The 17500-nt window shown below is 41.9% G+C and overlaps 2 protein-coding genes across 12 annotated transcripts in view; one reads left to right on the plus strand and one right to left on the minus strand.

The window, feature by feature from the left end:
* scn8ab (sodium channel, voltage gated, type VIII, alpha subunit b) overlaps positions 1–11746 on the minus strand; it is a 94817-nt gene extending 83071 nt beyond the window's left edge. For 7 of the 9 annotated variants that reach the window (XR_007140613.1, XM_047813994.1, XM_047813991.1 and 4 more), the window contains exons 1-2: positions 9389–9680; positions 3487–3824 (exon numbers count right to left, since the gene is read on the minus strand). Coding sequence is in view for 8 of the 9 variants with exons in the window: in XM_047813994.1 (XP_047669950.1) it covers positions 3487–3768 (282 nt within the window). In the remaining variant the exon portion in view is untranslated. Of the gene's footprint in view, positions 1–3486; positions 3825–9388; positions 9682–11610 lie in introns of those variants that run through there. The other 2 variants (XM_027157279.2, XM_047813988.1) reach the window with 2 other exon arrangements.
* Positions 11747–16909: 5163 nt separating this feature from the next.
* LOC113649515 (putative methyltransferase-like protein 7A) overlaps positions 16910–17500 on the plus strand; it is a 6764-nt gene continuing 6173 nt past the window's right edge. For 2 of the 3 annotated variants that reach the window (XR_007140615.1, XM_027157337.2), the window contains exon 1: positions 16910–17472. Coding sequence is in view for 2 of the 3 variants with exons in the window: in XM_027157337.2 (XP_027013138.2) it covers positions 16978–17472 (495 nt within the window). In the remaining variant the exon portion in view is untranslated. The remainder of the gene's footprint in view (positions 17473–17500) is intronic. The other variant, XM_027157336.2, reaches the window with a different exon arrangement.

The following is a 17500-nucleotide window of genomic DNA, read 5'->3' on the forward strand; positions in this document are numbered from 1 at the left end:
CCTCTGCAACTGGATCCTGGACTTCCTGACTGGGAGACCTCAGTCAGTCTGGATCAGGAACAGCATCTCCAACACCACCACACTGAACACTGGAGTTCCTCAGGGCTGTGTGCTCAGTCCACTGCTGTTCACTCTGCTGACTCACAACTGTGCAGAAATGCACAGATCAAACCATATCATCACGACTGTGGTGTGTCTCATCAACAAGAAAAATGAGTCAGCATACAGAGAGGAGGTGCAACAGCTACAGTAACTGTCTGGTGTAGAGCCAACAACCTGTCTCTGAATGTTGATAAAACTAAAGAGATGGTTGTGGACTTCAGGAGAGCACAGAGTGAACACTCTCCGCTGAACATCCACGGATCATCTGTAGAGATCGTCAAGAGCACCAAATTTCTTGGTGTTCATCTAGCGGAGAACTTCACCTGGTCACTCAACACCAGCTCCATCACCAAAAAAAGCCCAGCAGCGTCTCTACTTCTTATGAAGGCTGAGAAAAGCCCATCTCCCTCCCCCCATCCTGACTACTTTTTACAGAGGGACTACTGAGATCATCCTGAGCAGCTGCATCACTGTCTGGTTTGGGAACTGCACCATCTCAGAAAAAAAGCCCCTGCAGTGGATAGTGAGGACAGCTGAGAAGATCACTGGAGTCTCTCTTCCCTCTATCATGGACAATTACACCACACGCTGCATCCTCAAAGCCAACAGCATTGTGGACCACACACACACTTCACCCCACACACCCCTCACACACACTCTTCACCCACCTGCCATCTGGAAAAATGTACCGAAGCATTCGGCCCTCACGACCAGACTGTGTAACAGTTTCTTTCCACAAGCCATCAGACTCCTTAATAATTGAACTGAACTGTACCGAGCACAACACACACACACACACACACACACACACACACACACACATGCACATCAACTGTATGGACCACACAAACCTACACCAGTTACACACTCTTGAAATATACTGTACATCCATCAAACTGTTTACACTGTTTTTGCTCTTTACACACACTGTCTAACATTTCAGTCGATTGCTGTTGTGCACAATACATTACAACACCCCGTGTAACACACAATACATTACAACACCCCGTGTAACACACAATACAACACCCCGTGTAACACACAATACAACACCCCGTGTAACACACAATACAACACCCCGTGTAACACACAATACAACACCCCGTGTAACACACAATACATTACAACACCCCGTGTAACACACAATACAACACCCCGTGTAACACACAATACAACACCCCGTGTAACACACAATACATTACAACACCCCGTGTAACACACAATACAACACCCCGTGTAACACACAATACATTACAACACCCCGTGTAACACACAATACAATACAACACCCCGTGTAACACACAATACAACACCCCGTGTAACACACAATACATTACAACACCCCGTGTAACACACAATACATTATATATACGCTATATATGGTTGAAATGACTTGACGATACACTGCTGTATGTATCGATCCTGATCTTAAAACATTATAGAATTGTAATAATGCATCATCTTTAAAGCAATATAGTTTTATTATCTCTATGCTTATAAAAAAACGTTGAACCTTCAGTCGTCCCTCTGTAGGAGTCTGCAAGTCTTCGATGTATGTAATGTTCACACACCATCTGTGAGGGTTATGTGAAAAAGAAACCAGTTTCATGAGTCTGAGCTCACACATTCCCTGTGACTCCACACTGCTCCACACCTGCAGGTGGCAGTGTTAAGACATCACATCACAGCCTACACTGCTGACGGAATAAAAATCACACAGTTGTACACCAGCATTTAAAACTATTTAAAACTATTTTTATTTCATTTTCAAGCTTCCACAATTCCAACAAAATAATAATACGTTTATATATAATTTTTTTTAACAAATAAATATCCCGTGTGGTGGTGATTCAGTGAACACATTATTTAAGAAATGTTGAACTAAACATCCAATATAGACATTTTATAAGTCTGGAGTTAATTAAATAAGTGCCAGAAGCCGGTGACTAAATTATAATTATAATAATCAGTGAGTGGACGTGGAGGAGGAGCTTGCTGTGTGTTAACGGACGTTTTGGCGTCCCCTCTGGTGGAAATGTAAACGTGCCTCCTCGCGTCCTGCAGCCGAACCGCCGCATGGTTCTGTGCTCACCGGGTGGGAACATGACCAGAAACCCAACACAGCCAGCTAGCTACGGCTAATCAGAACACACTTTCCTCCTCTGATGGAGTGAGTGGATTACTCAAGCGACATAAATGACTCAGCAGAAAGAAATTCTTTTCCACACTGACCTCTAGCCGTACGAGTTAAATCTAAAAACACAGAAGAAGAAGTGCACAGAAGAGCAACGAGACACAGAAAGAAAGTGAAGGTCGTTAAACCGAACTGGGCCAGAACTCGGAGCTAACATCAGGATTCAAATATTTTAATTCTATTCATATTCTATTCTTTTCACACACAAATCAGGGTTGTTAAATTATTCTATTCCAGAGCATCTCTAACATCTGGCCTTTTGCAAATGAACAGCAAGTTCTTTTCTTGTGTTATTCTTTCTTATAGTTTTATTCTATCACCACATCTTTATTGTTTATTATCGTTTTAAAGCAAATATGAAGAGATTACTGTAAACATTGAAGTAGGAATGACTGTAGATGCTCGATTTCACCTGTACTACTGAGGATTATAAATCTAATCTAGACAGAAAAGTAGTCTAGTTATTTAGCTAGAACTAATAAAAGTGTTGTTATGGCAACAGTAAATTAACCAGTAAATGTTCAGGATGTCACATTTTATATTTGAACGTTATCTTGAAGAAAGATAGATGATGAAGTGATAAAAAATATTCAGTATAAAGTAAACGTCTGCTTTAGTAATCCTGGTTTTCAGACATTTCTCACTTTCTTCTGTCACTTTCTAAATATCCCAGAATCCCATCTGACAGAATTACTATAGGTCATCAGGAAGCTGGTGTGTAAGCAGACATGACGGTTAACAAGCTGAACGTGTGACAAAAAAACTAGTCACAGTTTAATGATTAAAAAAAAAACCTTGACAGATTGACGTTAAATCCGTTATTGAAAAAGAAACGAGTACGACATAACTGTGTCTCAACCAAGAGCTCATGATGCCACCACCACCATGCAGACCGGTCCAGGCAGTAATGTGTGTATAACTTTATACGAGTCTTTAGTCTGTTAGAACCTTATTTTTTGAATAAAACAGAATAAATTGAGAGAGAATTTTGTTTTTTAAGTAAAAGCAAGCTTTTCAGGTCTAACTGATATTTCACAACAGCTATGCAAATTATCTAAAGAAATAGTTTGCATATTCAAATCATTAAATGAGTTTTCCTTCCTGTATTAGAAAGCCACACCCATCATTCCGTCACACCCGTTTTCCTGAAACACCCACAGCGTGAAAGGAAGAGGTGATATTTCACTTACTTTCTTGTTCAAATAGAAGGGGTCCAAGTCCTCCAGGGGCACTGCCAGCATGTTCGAGGGGACATCCCCGTAGATAAAGGGCAGGCCCTTCCCCGCCTCCAGGTCGCTGTTGGGCTTCGGCCCATTGTTCTCATCGTCGTCACGATGACTGCTGTCAGACCGCGGTTTGACAGGTTTCTTCTTCTTCTCCTCAGCAATGCGCTTCTCGATGTTGGCCAAAGACTCCGGGGTGAATTTCTTGAAGCTATCGGGGCCTGGGGGTGCGAGCAGCGGGGCGGCCATATTGTCATCCTGCAGCAGAGCCCTCTTTATTTAGAATCCATCCAAGACAGCAGGTTCTGAGGGACCGGAGGAGACACAGGAGACACATAAAAGTAAACATTGTCGAATTTATTGAAACCAGAACACTTCAGATAGGTGGTCTCAATATCTGTTCATATCTGAGTGTGTAGAGCTCTAAACACTCGTCCCCTCAGCGGTCTCTCTTTATTCTCTCAGCTCTAAACACTCGTCCCCTCAGCGGTCTCTCTTTATTCTCTCAGCTCTAAACACTCGTCCCCTCAGCGGTCTCTCTTTATTCTCTCAGCTCTAAACACTCGTCCCCTCAGCGGTCTCTCTTTATTCTCTCAGCTCTAAACACTCGTCCCCTCAGCAGTCTCTCTTTATTCTCTCAGCTCTAAACACTCGTCCCCTCAGCGGTCTCTCTTTATTCTCTCAGCTCTAAACACTCGTCCCCTCAGCGGTCTCTCTTTATTCTCTCAGATCTAAACACTCGTCCCCTCAGCGGTCTCTCTTTATTCTCTCAGCTCTAAACACTCGTCCCCTCAGCGGTCTCTCTTTATTCTCTCAGATCTAAACACTCGTCCCCTCAGCGGTCTCTCTTTATTCTCTCAGATCTAAACACTCGTCCCCTCAGCGGTCTCTCTTTATTCTCTCAGCTCTAAACACTCGTCCCCTCAGCAGTCTCTCTTTATTCGTTCAGCTGAAAAAAATCTCAGCTTGGACACATACATATACTGTATACACACACATACACACACTGGAGACTCCTTCACCACATCATACACACATACACATACAGACACATACATATATACACACACATACACACACTGGAGACTCCTTCACCACATCATACACACATACACATACAGACACATACATATACACACACATACACACTCACACACACAGGAGTCTCCTTCTCGACACACACAGACACACACACAGACGCACACACACACACACACACAGGAGATAAAGTGAATGAATTTACACTGATATGTTAGTGTTAATAAAGCTATAATCCTCTCTAGTGACATCACCATACTGAATAAGCACAAGATCACATCAGTCAAAATGCTGTGACTCCTGTGTAGGGTGGCTCCACTATTCAGACAAAAGCAAGTGCCCCCCTGCATCACACATCGTGTGTGTTTGTTCCAGTTCTGCTGTTCTAATCAGTTCTCCACAAGATGTTGGATTGTGTCAGTGGGGACAAGTGATGATTCAGCTACAAGAGCATTAGTGAGATCAGGCATCGATGTTGGCGAGGAGGTCTGGGGTTCAGTCTGTGTTCGGTGGGGTTGAGTCAAGAGTCAGGGCTCAGCACAGGACACTTGAGTTCTTTACTCCGATCTTCACCTCAACAAAATGTCTTCATGGAGCTCAGGGACTTGGTCATGATGGAGCAGGGTTTGAACTCTGTAAAACATTACAGTTACACACAGAGATGTTCAGTACAACTGTGTGGCTGTGGAGGTCAGGGGGCACATACTTTTGTCTGTATCGTGTAGGTAACCCTACTGTATGTTAAGCTGCATTCAGTTGAACTTAAGAATGACTGCATCATTTAAGGTTTTTCATGTTTAAGCTACAAAGAGAAACAAGAAACATGACAGCATGTGTTTTGTCTGCATTACTGACACATGTGATGTAATACACATGGATTTAATGTCGTAAATCTGATCTAGATTCAAACAACTAATGTCTCTATAATCATTCATCTAAACTCTGCTATAAACTCAGTTAAACGTGATATTTATTTCAGCAGCCATTTTGACATCACACTGCTGGTGTTGCGGAAAACTTCCTATTTAAACTATGTTTTTTTTCTCGAGGCATGAGGTATGACGTTATTTTTAAGACTAACAGATTTCAGTGATTCAGAAAGTTTTGCTGGAATCTTTCTTGATTTACAAAAAATCACTTCATTTGAAATAAATAGAAAATAAACCAATTCATCACCATCGATCTGCTCAAAGACTCCCGCTAGTTCAGCTAGCTAACTCTACTGAGTGCTAATCTTAAAGACACAAAGCTAAATACTAAACTATCTTATTACATGTTTGTAAAATCACTTGATCATCATCATCATCATCATCATCATCATTCTGTTATATCAGTGTATTATGATAAATAAAAAAAACAAGCACATCAATCGCTAATCATTAGCATAGCAGCTCAGTTCCAATGTAAACCCAGAGACCAAAACCAGTTCATACGGGTTCGGTAACAACTGGCCGATTCCTCTTAATGCTAGCTGCTACGCTAAATTACATAACATCATGAAAATAGCATTAAACGTAGGAACCCTGAAGCAGGATGTTTACTGTAATGTAAAAACCATCACACAGATCTGAAGCTCGGAATCACTGTTCAGAGTAAACGCTAACAACACAGCAGGTTATTTTATACAACATGGAGCCACAGTTCCAGATTTGTTCAATTCAATGTAAATTTACAAGCAACAAATCCAAACGATCGTTTCAAACGATTCCTTGTCTCAGATCCCGACGTGAATGTTGTGCAGTGTTTGTTCAGTTCTTTAATTCCTGCAAGAATATAAAATATCTTCTCATCAGATACGAGCTCTCATCGCGTGAGTATAGAGACGTGAGCAAGAATAAATAAAACTTTGAAGGACTCAGATGGTGAGACATCGCTAGTGTCTCTGGAGAGCATACGTAGCTAGCACAGTTAGCTGGTTTTGCTAATCAAATCTGGCATAAAGTGCGTGTGTAACATGTAAACAAATAAGACATAAAATGGCACAGGCCACGCCCACAAGCAACAAACAACATGAGAGGTTGCTGCTGCTAGTGTGAACATAACCTCATTTTCACAAGTCAGTATTCTTAAAAGAAATCTAGAGCCCTACAACACTGGCCTTCCTTTTCCAGGCCGAACCCTTCAGAAAGCTGAGACTCCTTAATTACAGACAGATTAAGGATGAAACTTTTTGCACAGTGAATGGAGATAAATGTGAAAGCAAACCTTCTGTGCACATGAAGCATCAGACAGCAGAAGCATCTGATCTCTCTGGAGTAAAATGCTTTATTTTCTGGCTCAGATGTTCTCAGAAGATCAGAATAACCACTAACGGTAACGCGAATGAAAGGATCCGATGGTCATTCGGCCTGTCGGCGGTGGTGACGCCCTGCAGATGAGCTGAAGTGCAGCTATACGACGCACTCACCGACTGAGACACAGCCAATACTTCAATTACACATACAGCAGCTTTACACACCGCTTAGAGTCTGCTCTTAGAGTTTACTGCAGCACACACACACACACACACACACACACACACACACACACACACACACACAGCTCAGCTTTCAGTGTTCTTAATGAATCAATATTATAATTCCTGACAATCCAAATCATGACGATTACACGGTAGATTAAATAAACAAGAGAAATTATGAAAAATAATTTCAAAACATTTAAAAGAATTATAAAATAATGTTCCATTGATTCAGAAAGTTTGAGTTGTCGAATCGTCTGAAGAATCGTTCTTCAAAAAAATCGAATTAATTCAGTTTTACAAAAATGGTTTCTGACCCTGAACTACATTAAAAACATTTACAATAAATTCACTGTTTAAATAGTTTAGTTTAAACATGAATCTGATCAATTTGTTGTCCAAAGATTATTTTTGCTATATAATTTTTGTGCTATAACTTTAAAAAAAATTAAAAATTAACGAATCATGAATCAAATGCCAGAATCTTCACAGTGAGACGAACAAACTGTCACGAGACTCGAGATGTAAGAAGTGGGGCTCGTTATTACACGAGCTGCCATGTTGTGCAGTAACACACACACACACACACACACACACAAACATTAATTAACACTCAATCCAGATCTATAATCTTTCTATTCATTAATATCTGAAGCCATATTTTAAAGTTGCAGTCTGTGATGTTAGCCGTTAGCATTTAGCTCTTTAAAGCCACACTCACTACAACCTAGAACATTAGAATGTATGAATGTTAGCCCAGGGGGCGGAGCATGTTATTGTGTGGGGTTTTTCTTAACTTAAATCTGAAAAGAGAAAAAATATTTTGGGGGTTTTTTTGAAAATCAGTGAATTTAAACAAAAAATACTGAATCGATTTATTGTTGGACCAAAGATTCAGAAAAATGTTTTTGATCCAAAGATCAATAAATCAACTTTATTACACACACACACACACACACACAAACACACACACACACTCCCAGACACACACACACACACACACACACATACACAGACACACATACACAGACACACACACACACAGACACACACACACACACACACACACACACACACACACACACACACACACACACACACACACACACACACACACACACACAGAGAGAGAGCGTCCTGGATTTAAATTAGTGTTATTAAAATACAAAATTACAACAATAATAAATAAAATATTTCCTTTCCATTTTAGGAAACCGATTATTATAAACGGTAGAAAATCACACAGAATTAGCATCTTTATCATCATCATCATCATGACCTTCATCATCATCCCTGAGCTGCTTCAACAGTCTTCATGGCCTACTTGTGCTCAGGTTTTCCACAATCCCTGACACGCTGGAGACTCTCTAACTGTGTGACACCATAATAAACGTCTTGTGACGTCACCATAGCGATGGGTTGTGACGTCACCGCACACTTCTCTAACAGATCACCTGAGATCTAAATGATTATTTGTTAATCACTTTTACACTCTGGATGCAGCTGATTTAAAGGTTAACAGTGTCTATACAATGGTGCAGTCTACAGTCATATTCACTTTGTAAATGTTCAAATAAAAAGTTTGATAGATTAAATAAAGTGTAATATGATTAATTCATGAACACAACACAATTCTTTATTGAATTTGTTTTGTTGTCTTGTGGTGAGTCGCCTGTAAAACAGTACAGTGTGGATGCTTCAGGAGGAAGAGGAGGAGGAGGAAGATGATGAAGAATTGGAAGAAGAACACGAGGATGAGGAGTGGAAAGAGTAGGAAGTGGAGGATGAGGAGGAAGAGAAGGCCTGTATCCTCAAAAGAAGCATGCTGTAGTCAAAATAGTAGAAAAATAAAACTCCAGCTCGCTGATTAGAGGATGTGGGATTAAAGGGAGCGAGTGATGATCACGTGACAGGCTGAAGGCCTTTCTAACATCCGGAAGTGCAGACTGGAGAACGGCAGGTTCAGGTTACAAAAAGGCGAAGCCAACCTCTAAATCTCCTTCCCCAGGATACAGTAACAGCACACACACACACACACACACACACACACACACACACACACACACACACACACACACACAGATTTGTTTAAAGGAGCCGCCACTCAAGGTGATCTAAAAAACCGTATGATGCAAACTGCACACACACACACACACACACACACACACACACACACACACACACACACACACACACACACACTACGATACACACGGGGTTCTATCTAAACCTGAAAGTGTCGCATTTATTATTACTATTAAATGTATTTACAGCCAGCGCAGTGCGTGTCCGTGCACCTCATCCATCCATCCATCCATCCATCCATCCATCCCCGTTCAGCTTTTAAAGTGCGTGCGGTGGTTTACTACTCACGTGCATGTGCCCTGATGTGTTAACGGTGCCGGTGCACAAGAAATAATCCACGAACGGTAAAACGGGATCAAAATGATATCCCCAAACTCTCGTTTTATTTCAACAGTCGTGAAGCGCCAGAAATCAGGAGGCTATGTGAAGGTGTTCCTGCTGGCTGCAGTGTTTCTGTTCCGCTCCGCATTTGTCCTCTATGAGACTGGAAAGCGCACACACACTCTCACACTCTCTCTCACACACACACACACGCGCGCGCGCGCGGATTGTCCCGCGCCGTCCGCCTGCTGCACGCATCCTAGTGCGCAAAGAAAAGTGCATGTAGAATGAAAAGAGAGGAAAAGAGGAATTGATGAGGAAGCAGCGCCACTGCTGAGCGAGGAGGACATCATGAGGAGAAACTTCTTCCCATCATCATCATCATCATCATCATTATCTCCACATCTCTATCCACTATCTCCATCACTTCAACTACACCATAGCTTTACACTGACATAAACTGATTTGTAGGGTTTTGTTAGTGCGGGGAAAATAAGCCACACACACACACTTCCGGGAAACGCCGGATCATCAGCATGCTACATCATTTACAGCATTACACTGCACACCTCTCATTCAGAACACACACGAGAGAGAGAGAGAGAGAGAGAGAGAGAGAGAGAGAGAGAGAGAGAGAGAGAGAGAGAGAGAGAGAGAGAGAGAGAGAGAGAGAGAGAGAGAGAGAGAGAGAGAGATGCACTGTTATAAGATTCAAGTGCTCTTTGGTCTACAACCCCGTGTTTGTGTGTGTGTGTGTGTGTGTGTGTGTGTGTGTGTGTGTGTGTGTGTGTGTGTGTGTGTGTGTGTGTGTGTGCGCGCGCGTGCGTATGTGTAGAGGGTTCTGCCGGTCTCTAGACTAAAATACTGCAGTGAAGCTTCAACTGATTCACAAACAAAACAACTCCACATCTCCTCTACGGACTGGGCGCTTTTCTCCCTTTTCTCCTTTTTCTCCCTTTTCTCCTTTTTCTTCCTCACCGTGTTGATAAAGTTTATTTCTTTTTGAAACACTCTAAGACATGTTTTAGAGTCTCGTGCACTCGAGTACCACACCTTTCCCCCACTATCCTGCAACATCACACACCTCCCAGTCCTGCCTTCATTTTTTTTTTTTTTTTTTTTTTTTTTTTTTTTTTTTGGAGAATTAGTGGATGTCGGGCGGCGGGCCGGGATTTTTTATTTAATTTTTTTTTTACCGGTAATAAAAGTGACGCTCAGAGAGAGAGAGAGAGAGAGAGAGAGAGAGAGAGAGAGAGAGAGAGAGAGAGAGAGAGAGAGAGAGAGAGAGATAGCGCGCATAACATTGCCATGAATCAAATTAAATTCGAAGAAATAATAAGCCTTAAACGTCACGCGCTGAACTGGAAGGGTTTTTTTAATTCTTCTTTCTAAACTAAGCTCTCTCTCTCTCTCTCTCTCTCTCTCTCTCACCCACCAAACTTTGCACCGCATGTCCTGTCCCGCAACAAGCTCTGCGTCTATTCCACTGGAAATAATGATAAAAACACTAACACCACCAGTGCCAGGGCAACACCCTCATCATCCTTACCCTTATCCTCATACACACTTCTCCAGAGCCGCAGTGGTGTGTGTGTGTGTGTGTGTGTGTGTGTGTGTGTGTGTGTGTGTGTGTGTGTGTGTGTGTGTGTGTGTGTGTGTGTGTGCGTGTGTGTGTGTGCGTGTGTGTGTGTGTACTGTCCGCGTCTCTGCGCGCAAATCCCCCGCCTGAGAACACGTTGGGATACGAGAGAGGGAAAGAGAGTGAGAGACTGAGAGACTGAGAGACAGAGAGAGAGACAGAGAGAGAGAGAGAGAGAGAGAGAGAGAGAGAGAGAGAGAGAGAGAGAGAGAGAGAGAGAGAGAGAGACTGACTGCTCTGCGGCAGAGGCGTCCGGGCAACACACACGCACGCACACACCTATATAAATATATATGTATATGTAAGCACACACACACACACACACACACACACACACACACACACACACACACACACACACACACACCATATATGTATGTATGTGTGTGTGTGTATGTATATATATATATATATATATATATATATATATATATGTAAATAGATAGATATCTACACACATACATACACACACACACACACACACACACACACACACACACACACACACCACACCACACGAAATACACAGTAAAATAAAAAGTCTGCTCACCTTTCACACAAATCTTCTCAGGTGTGTTGGTGCTAGAGATGCCCAGAGAACCCGGGAGGAACTGCGGATGTCGCCATATTGTTGCTGCTCTCCTCCTCCTCCCCAGTGCGCGCGGACAACCTGCATAATTGATGACTCTCAGCAAAATTCTTAGGGAACGTCTGCAAATGACCAAACACACTTCCACACGGAAACGCGCGTTCAGATCCTCCTGCGTTCCTAGGTTTATTATGAGCTGCTGGGGAGAGTTCTCTGCTGCTTCAGAATCCACCGAGGTCTATAGTGCAGGTTTTATTCAGTTCAATTCAATACAAGTTTATTTGTATAACACTTTTTATAATAGACATCGTCTCAAAGCAGCTTTACAGGAACATAAACATAGAACAAAAGGTTTTTATAAATAATAATATAAAGATTAATATAACACAAAGTCCCAGATTAATATTAGTTATATATAAATGTGTATGTATTTATCCCTAATGAGCAAGTCTGAGGTGACTCAGGTGACTGTGGGGAGGAAAAACTCCCTTAGATGGTAAAGGAAGGAACCTTGAGAGGAACCAGACTCAAAGGGGAACCTCATCCTCATCTGGGTGACACTGGGGGTGTGATTATATAACCTCATCCTCATCTGGGTGACACTGGGGGTGTGATTATATAACCTCATCCACATCTGGGTGACACTGGGGGTGTGATTATATAACCTCATCCTCATCTGGGTGACACTGGGGGTGTGATTATATAACCTCATCCTCATCTGGGTGACATTGGGGGTGTGATTATATAACCTCATCCTCATCTGGGTGACACTGGGGGTGTGATTATATAACCTCATCCTCATCTGGGTGACACTGGGGGTGTGATTATATAACCTCATCCTCATCTGGGTGACACTGGGGGTGTGATTATATAACCTCATCCTCATCTGGGTGACACTGGGGGTGTGATTATATATATATATATATATATACAGTCTGATAAATGTTGTAGTGATGTAAAAGACCACATGGGGTTCACATCTCCTCTTTAGTACAGCAGAATCTAACTGGAGCTGGTAGATCTGTAGATGTCTCAGGATCCTCACAGAGTCGTCCTCATCTCAGTGGAGGTCCAAAATCTTCATCACACAGAAGACAATCAGAGCTGCTACAATGTCTGGATGCCTCGGGATGTAGAAAGAGAGAAGAAGTGGAGAGGAATTAATGTAGCTGCTGTTCATAATATTAGCAAGCACTATGATAATGTACATTTGGTCTGATGTAATAGAGCACAATATTATGGGATGTATTATGTGTACGCCTGACTAAAGAGATGAGTTTTTAATCTACATTTAAACTGGGAAAGTGTGTCTGAGCCCCGAACACTATCAGGAAGACTATTCCAAAGTTTGGGAGCTAAATAAGAAAACGTAGATCATATATCACAGTGTGACCATGGATGATGTTCTCACTTCCGTTCTTCATTAAAATGCCCTGACTTTACTTTTTATTGTGTGAAGTATGTTATGTTCATTCAAAACTCTAAATACTAAAAACTAAGAAGTAACATCTTACAGATCCATAAACATCACAAGGTATGAAGAAGAAAGACAAACGAAATAAATCCAATGTATCTGGTATGAGCGCTTCAGTATCTCTGCGTCCTCCTGAGGTCCGTTACCTCATTAATTTGCGTAAATTACAGTTTCTGGTTTATTAACACCACAAGAGGGCGTCCTGACCTGCCGAATGGTTGTAATATGTTTTTGTTGAAACGCCACAATCCCAGACAGGAAAACTTCATGTGTTCATTTATTCAGTGTGTTTTCTTGTTCAAGGATAATAAACGGATTCAAGCACTCGGCACTTTTATTGGACATATTATTAAATGCTGTTTTTATTTTACTTTGTACTTGATATTTGTGAGCTCTTTTAACTTACTCTTAATTTCAGTTGAACTCCAGGTTGCCACTGGGATTGGTGAAATAAAGAAATAAAGAAAAATACATACATAGAATAGTTTATACTTACATATTAATTATAAACAACACACTTTTATAACAAACTGACATTAGTTCATCAGAAGATCAGAGTCATCTTCGTTATATTTACATCTGTGACTGAAACTTACTGCTTATTATTATTATTATTATTATTATTATTATTATTATTATTATTATTATTATTATTATTATTATTATTATTATTATTCTCAGTAAGGGAAGCCTGTAGAACATTGGCCTTTATGCTACCGACGTAAATCACATGAATAATATATAACATATAATCATTTTCTTATTCATTATTGTCATTCATATTCTTCATTATTTCTAAAAGTTGATGACGTCACATGTGTCACAGTGATATAAAATTGCAGTTTGGCTCCATCTAGTGTTTTTAATCAGAACTACGTGACTGTGTTTTAAACCATTGATGTAATTATTTAAAATTAATTAGACAATTTAGTTAAAAATGTTTCAAACTTATTTTTACTTCCTACATTTTCATGTTTTATGTGTAAATTCATGATGTTATTACTCCAAATCACAATCTCCATTTTGGTTTTTATTGCATCATATAAACGACAGATTCTGTTTCCAACTAAAAATCCCAACAAAATACATTGTGGCCTACAAAAATGGCCACAAGCTCTGACTTGGAGCTTCAGACAGAAACTCAAACTCACCATATAATTGATAAAGCAGACAGAAATATTCAAAAATATTTATTAGATGTCAACAATAGGGGGCACGGTGGCTTAGTGGGTAGCCTCACACCTCCAGGGTTGGGGGTTCGATTCCCGTCTCCGTCTTGTGTGTGTGGAGTTTGCATGTTCTCCCCGTGCCTCGGGGGTTTCCTCCGGGTACTCCGGTTTCCTCCCCCGGTCCAAAGACATGCATGGTAGGTTGATTGGCATCTCTGGAAAATTGTCCGTAGTGTGTGTGTGTGTGAGTGAATGAGAGAGTGTGTGTGTGCCCTGTGATGGGTTGGCACTCCGTCCAGGGTGTATCCTGCCTCGATGCCCGATGACGCCTGAGATAGGCACAGGCTCCCCGTGACCCGAGAAGTTCGGATAAGCGGTAGAAGATGAATGAATGAATGTCAACAATAGCATTGTTCTGATTAAACCCAAATAAAGACCAACTGTTTCTGTAGGATCTTATTTACATATTTTTGGTTTGTTCCACTGAAGCAGTAAAGAGCACGCGTGTTATCGGACTAATTGAAATGTACTGATCAGGAGAGGGGAATAAAAGGATTTACAAATGATTGAATGTACCATGGAACAGCATAAATCCACCATCAGCTAAGAGAGAAAGTGGAGAAGCACAGTGACATCACCAAGAACAGGACTGTCCAAAGGAGCTACAGGGAGATCTGACACTGATTACTCTCTCATGTGACAACAATGTCTCATATCCTTCATATGTCTGAGCTTTGGGGTGGACTAGATGAAGCACTTTCTCTGAAAAAAAAAAACATAAAACCAAGGGGCTCAATGTGTTATAGTCTAATGAGACCAATCCCAAAAGATAGAATAATTCCAGAATTCCAAAAGCAATGTTTCATCACCAAAAGAACTCCACTTATAACCTTAAGAAGATCAATGTTTTAAATGAGTCACCAGACCGCTCACATGAATCCAGCTAAAGTGTGTGGGGTCACCTGATGTGTTCTGATGCTCTTCGTCACTCTTAGATGGATGTAGAATGTTTTCTGACAAAAAAGAAAATTAGATTAGATTAGATTAGATTAGATTCAACTTTATTGACATTACACATGTACAAGGCAACACAACACAGTTTAGGTCTAACCAGAGTGCAATAGCAGTGCAGGATATACAGTGTGTACAAGATTTAAATGAGTTAAATAAAATGCTAATATAGAAGTAATTTACAGATGTGTGTGTACTATGAATATAATATGCAGGAGGCTATTAGTATAAACTGAAATTTACTGAATGGTATGTGCTATAAACAAAATATATGGCTATTAATATAATATATTGCTGTTACTATAAACAGAAATCAGGTGGATATATACAATGGTAAGGCAACGGTGAGCAGTAATGCAAAAAGAGAGCAAGTGTGCAAGTGAGCATAGTTTGTAAACAGTCCATTAGCACAATAACAAAGTGTAAGGGGGAAGATGTAACAATGTATGAAGGACGTTGACAGTATGATCAGCGAGGGGCAGAGTTCAGTAAAGAGACAGCTCCAGGAAAAAAGCTGTTCTTTAGTCGGCTGGTCCGGAGGCACCTGAAACGCCTGCCGGTGGGCAGAAGAGAAAACAGTCCATGGGCAGGATGAGAGGAGTCCCTCAGAATGCTGCGAGCTCGATGCAGACAGGATGCTTCTTCTGGATGTCCTCCATGGCTGGAAGTGAAGTCCCTGTGAAGCGCTGGGCAGTTTTCACCACCCGCTGCAATGCTCTGCGCTCTGCAACAGAGCAGCTCCCGTACCAGACTGTGACACAGCTGGTCAGGATGCTTTCTATTGCACAGTGGTAGTTCACCAGGATATCTGAGGAAAGCTTATTTTTCTTTAGTGTCCTCAGGAAAAAGAGGCGCTGGTGAGCCTTCTTGACCAGGCTGGAGGTGTTAGTAGTCCAGGCAGAGAGTCCTTCAGGTGAGCTAGGGCCAGCCGCTCAAAGCACTTGGTCGATGCCTTGCCACATGCGTCTAGGGTCAGAGTTGGAAAAATGCTCCTCTATCTTCCGCTTGTAACAGTGCTTGGCCTCTTTGATGCCCCTCTTCAGGTTAGCTCTGGATGTGCTGTAGGCCTGTGCGTCGCCTGAGTATTGCATGCCTTCAACAGGAGGTACACCTCCTTGTTCATCCATGGCTTCTGATTTGGGTATGTGGTGATCTGTTTCTGAGTAGTAACACTGTCTAAAGTGGTATTGATGTAATCCAGTACAGAGGAGGGGTAACAGTCAATGTCCGTGATGTGACCAGGTCCAGATGTTCAAGGCCCATAAAAGTGTGTCATCAGATAAAAAGCTGCAGTATTAGTTTAGGGGTGTACATACTTATGGAAACTTTATACCATGTTTCCTTCCACATAAGTACAGGTTTGTTGTGTTTAAACCCCACATAAGGTGTTAGAACAACCTGCACAGATCATCAGAACGAGAAATAAACGCAGGTCATTAAACCGACCTTTAGTCCGGTTTATTATCTCAGTTTGACATTGACTTTGAGAGATTTGACTTGATCACATTACAATATTAAATTTCAGACTTCAGCCAATCACAGGACGCGTCTGAGAGCTGTACAATGAATATTTATGAGCTCTGGTGACGGTGTCCTCGCGCGCGTTTCCATCAGGTTTCATTTCCTCCGCTCGTGACAAACCGTACAGTTCGGTTTCCGGTGGACGGAGACGACATGGCGCTGTTTATGAGAACGTGCACTCTCGTGGTGCAGCTCGTGACGCTCCCGCTAGTGATCGCGGAGGCGCTCGGGCTCTACCGACTGTACAAGCGCTTTTTCCCGTTCCTCATGTACAAGATCTCGGCTAGTTACGGCGTGAAACTGAAGGAGCGGAAGCGCGAGCTGTTCCGCGACATGGCTCGGTTCGGTCGGGCGCGCGGGCCTCTGCGCGTGCTGGAGATCGGCTGCGGGACCGGAGTCAACTTCGAGCACTTTCCTGCCGGCTGTAAGGTGACGTGCACAGACCCGAACCCGCACTTCGAGCTTTACCTGCAGAACAGTATGAAGCTCAGCCAACACCTGGAGTTTGAAAGGTTCATGGTGGCGCCTGCTGAGGACCTGCGGCAGGTGGAGGACGGTTCTATGGACGTGGTGGTGTGTACACTGGTTCTGTGTAGTGTACAGAGCCCAGACAAGGTCCTGCAGGAAGCCAAGAGGATACTCAGGGAGGTAACATTATTATTATTATTATTATTAT

Source organism: Tachysurus fulvidraco, chromosome 5 (assembly GCF_022655615.1).
Source record: "Tachysurus fulvidraco isolate hzauxx_2018 chromosome 5, HZAU_PFXX_2.0, whole genome shotgun sequence".
Taxonomy (NCBI): domain Eukaryota; kingdom Metazoa; phylum Chordata; class Actinopteri; order Siluriformes; family Bagridae; genus Tachysurus; species Tachysurus fulvidraco.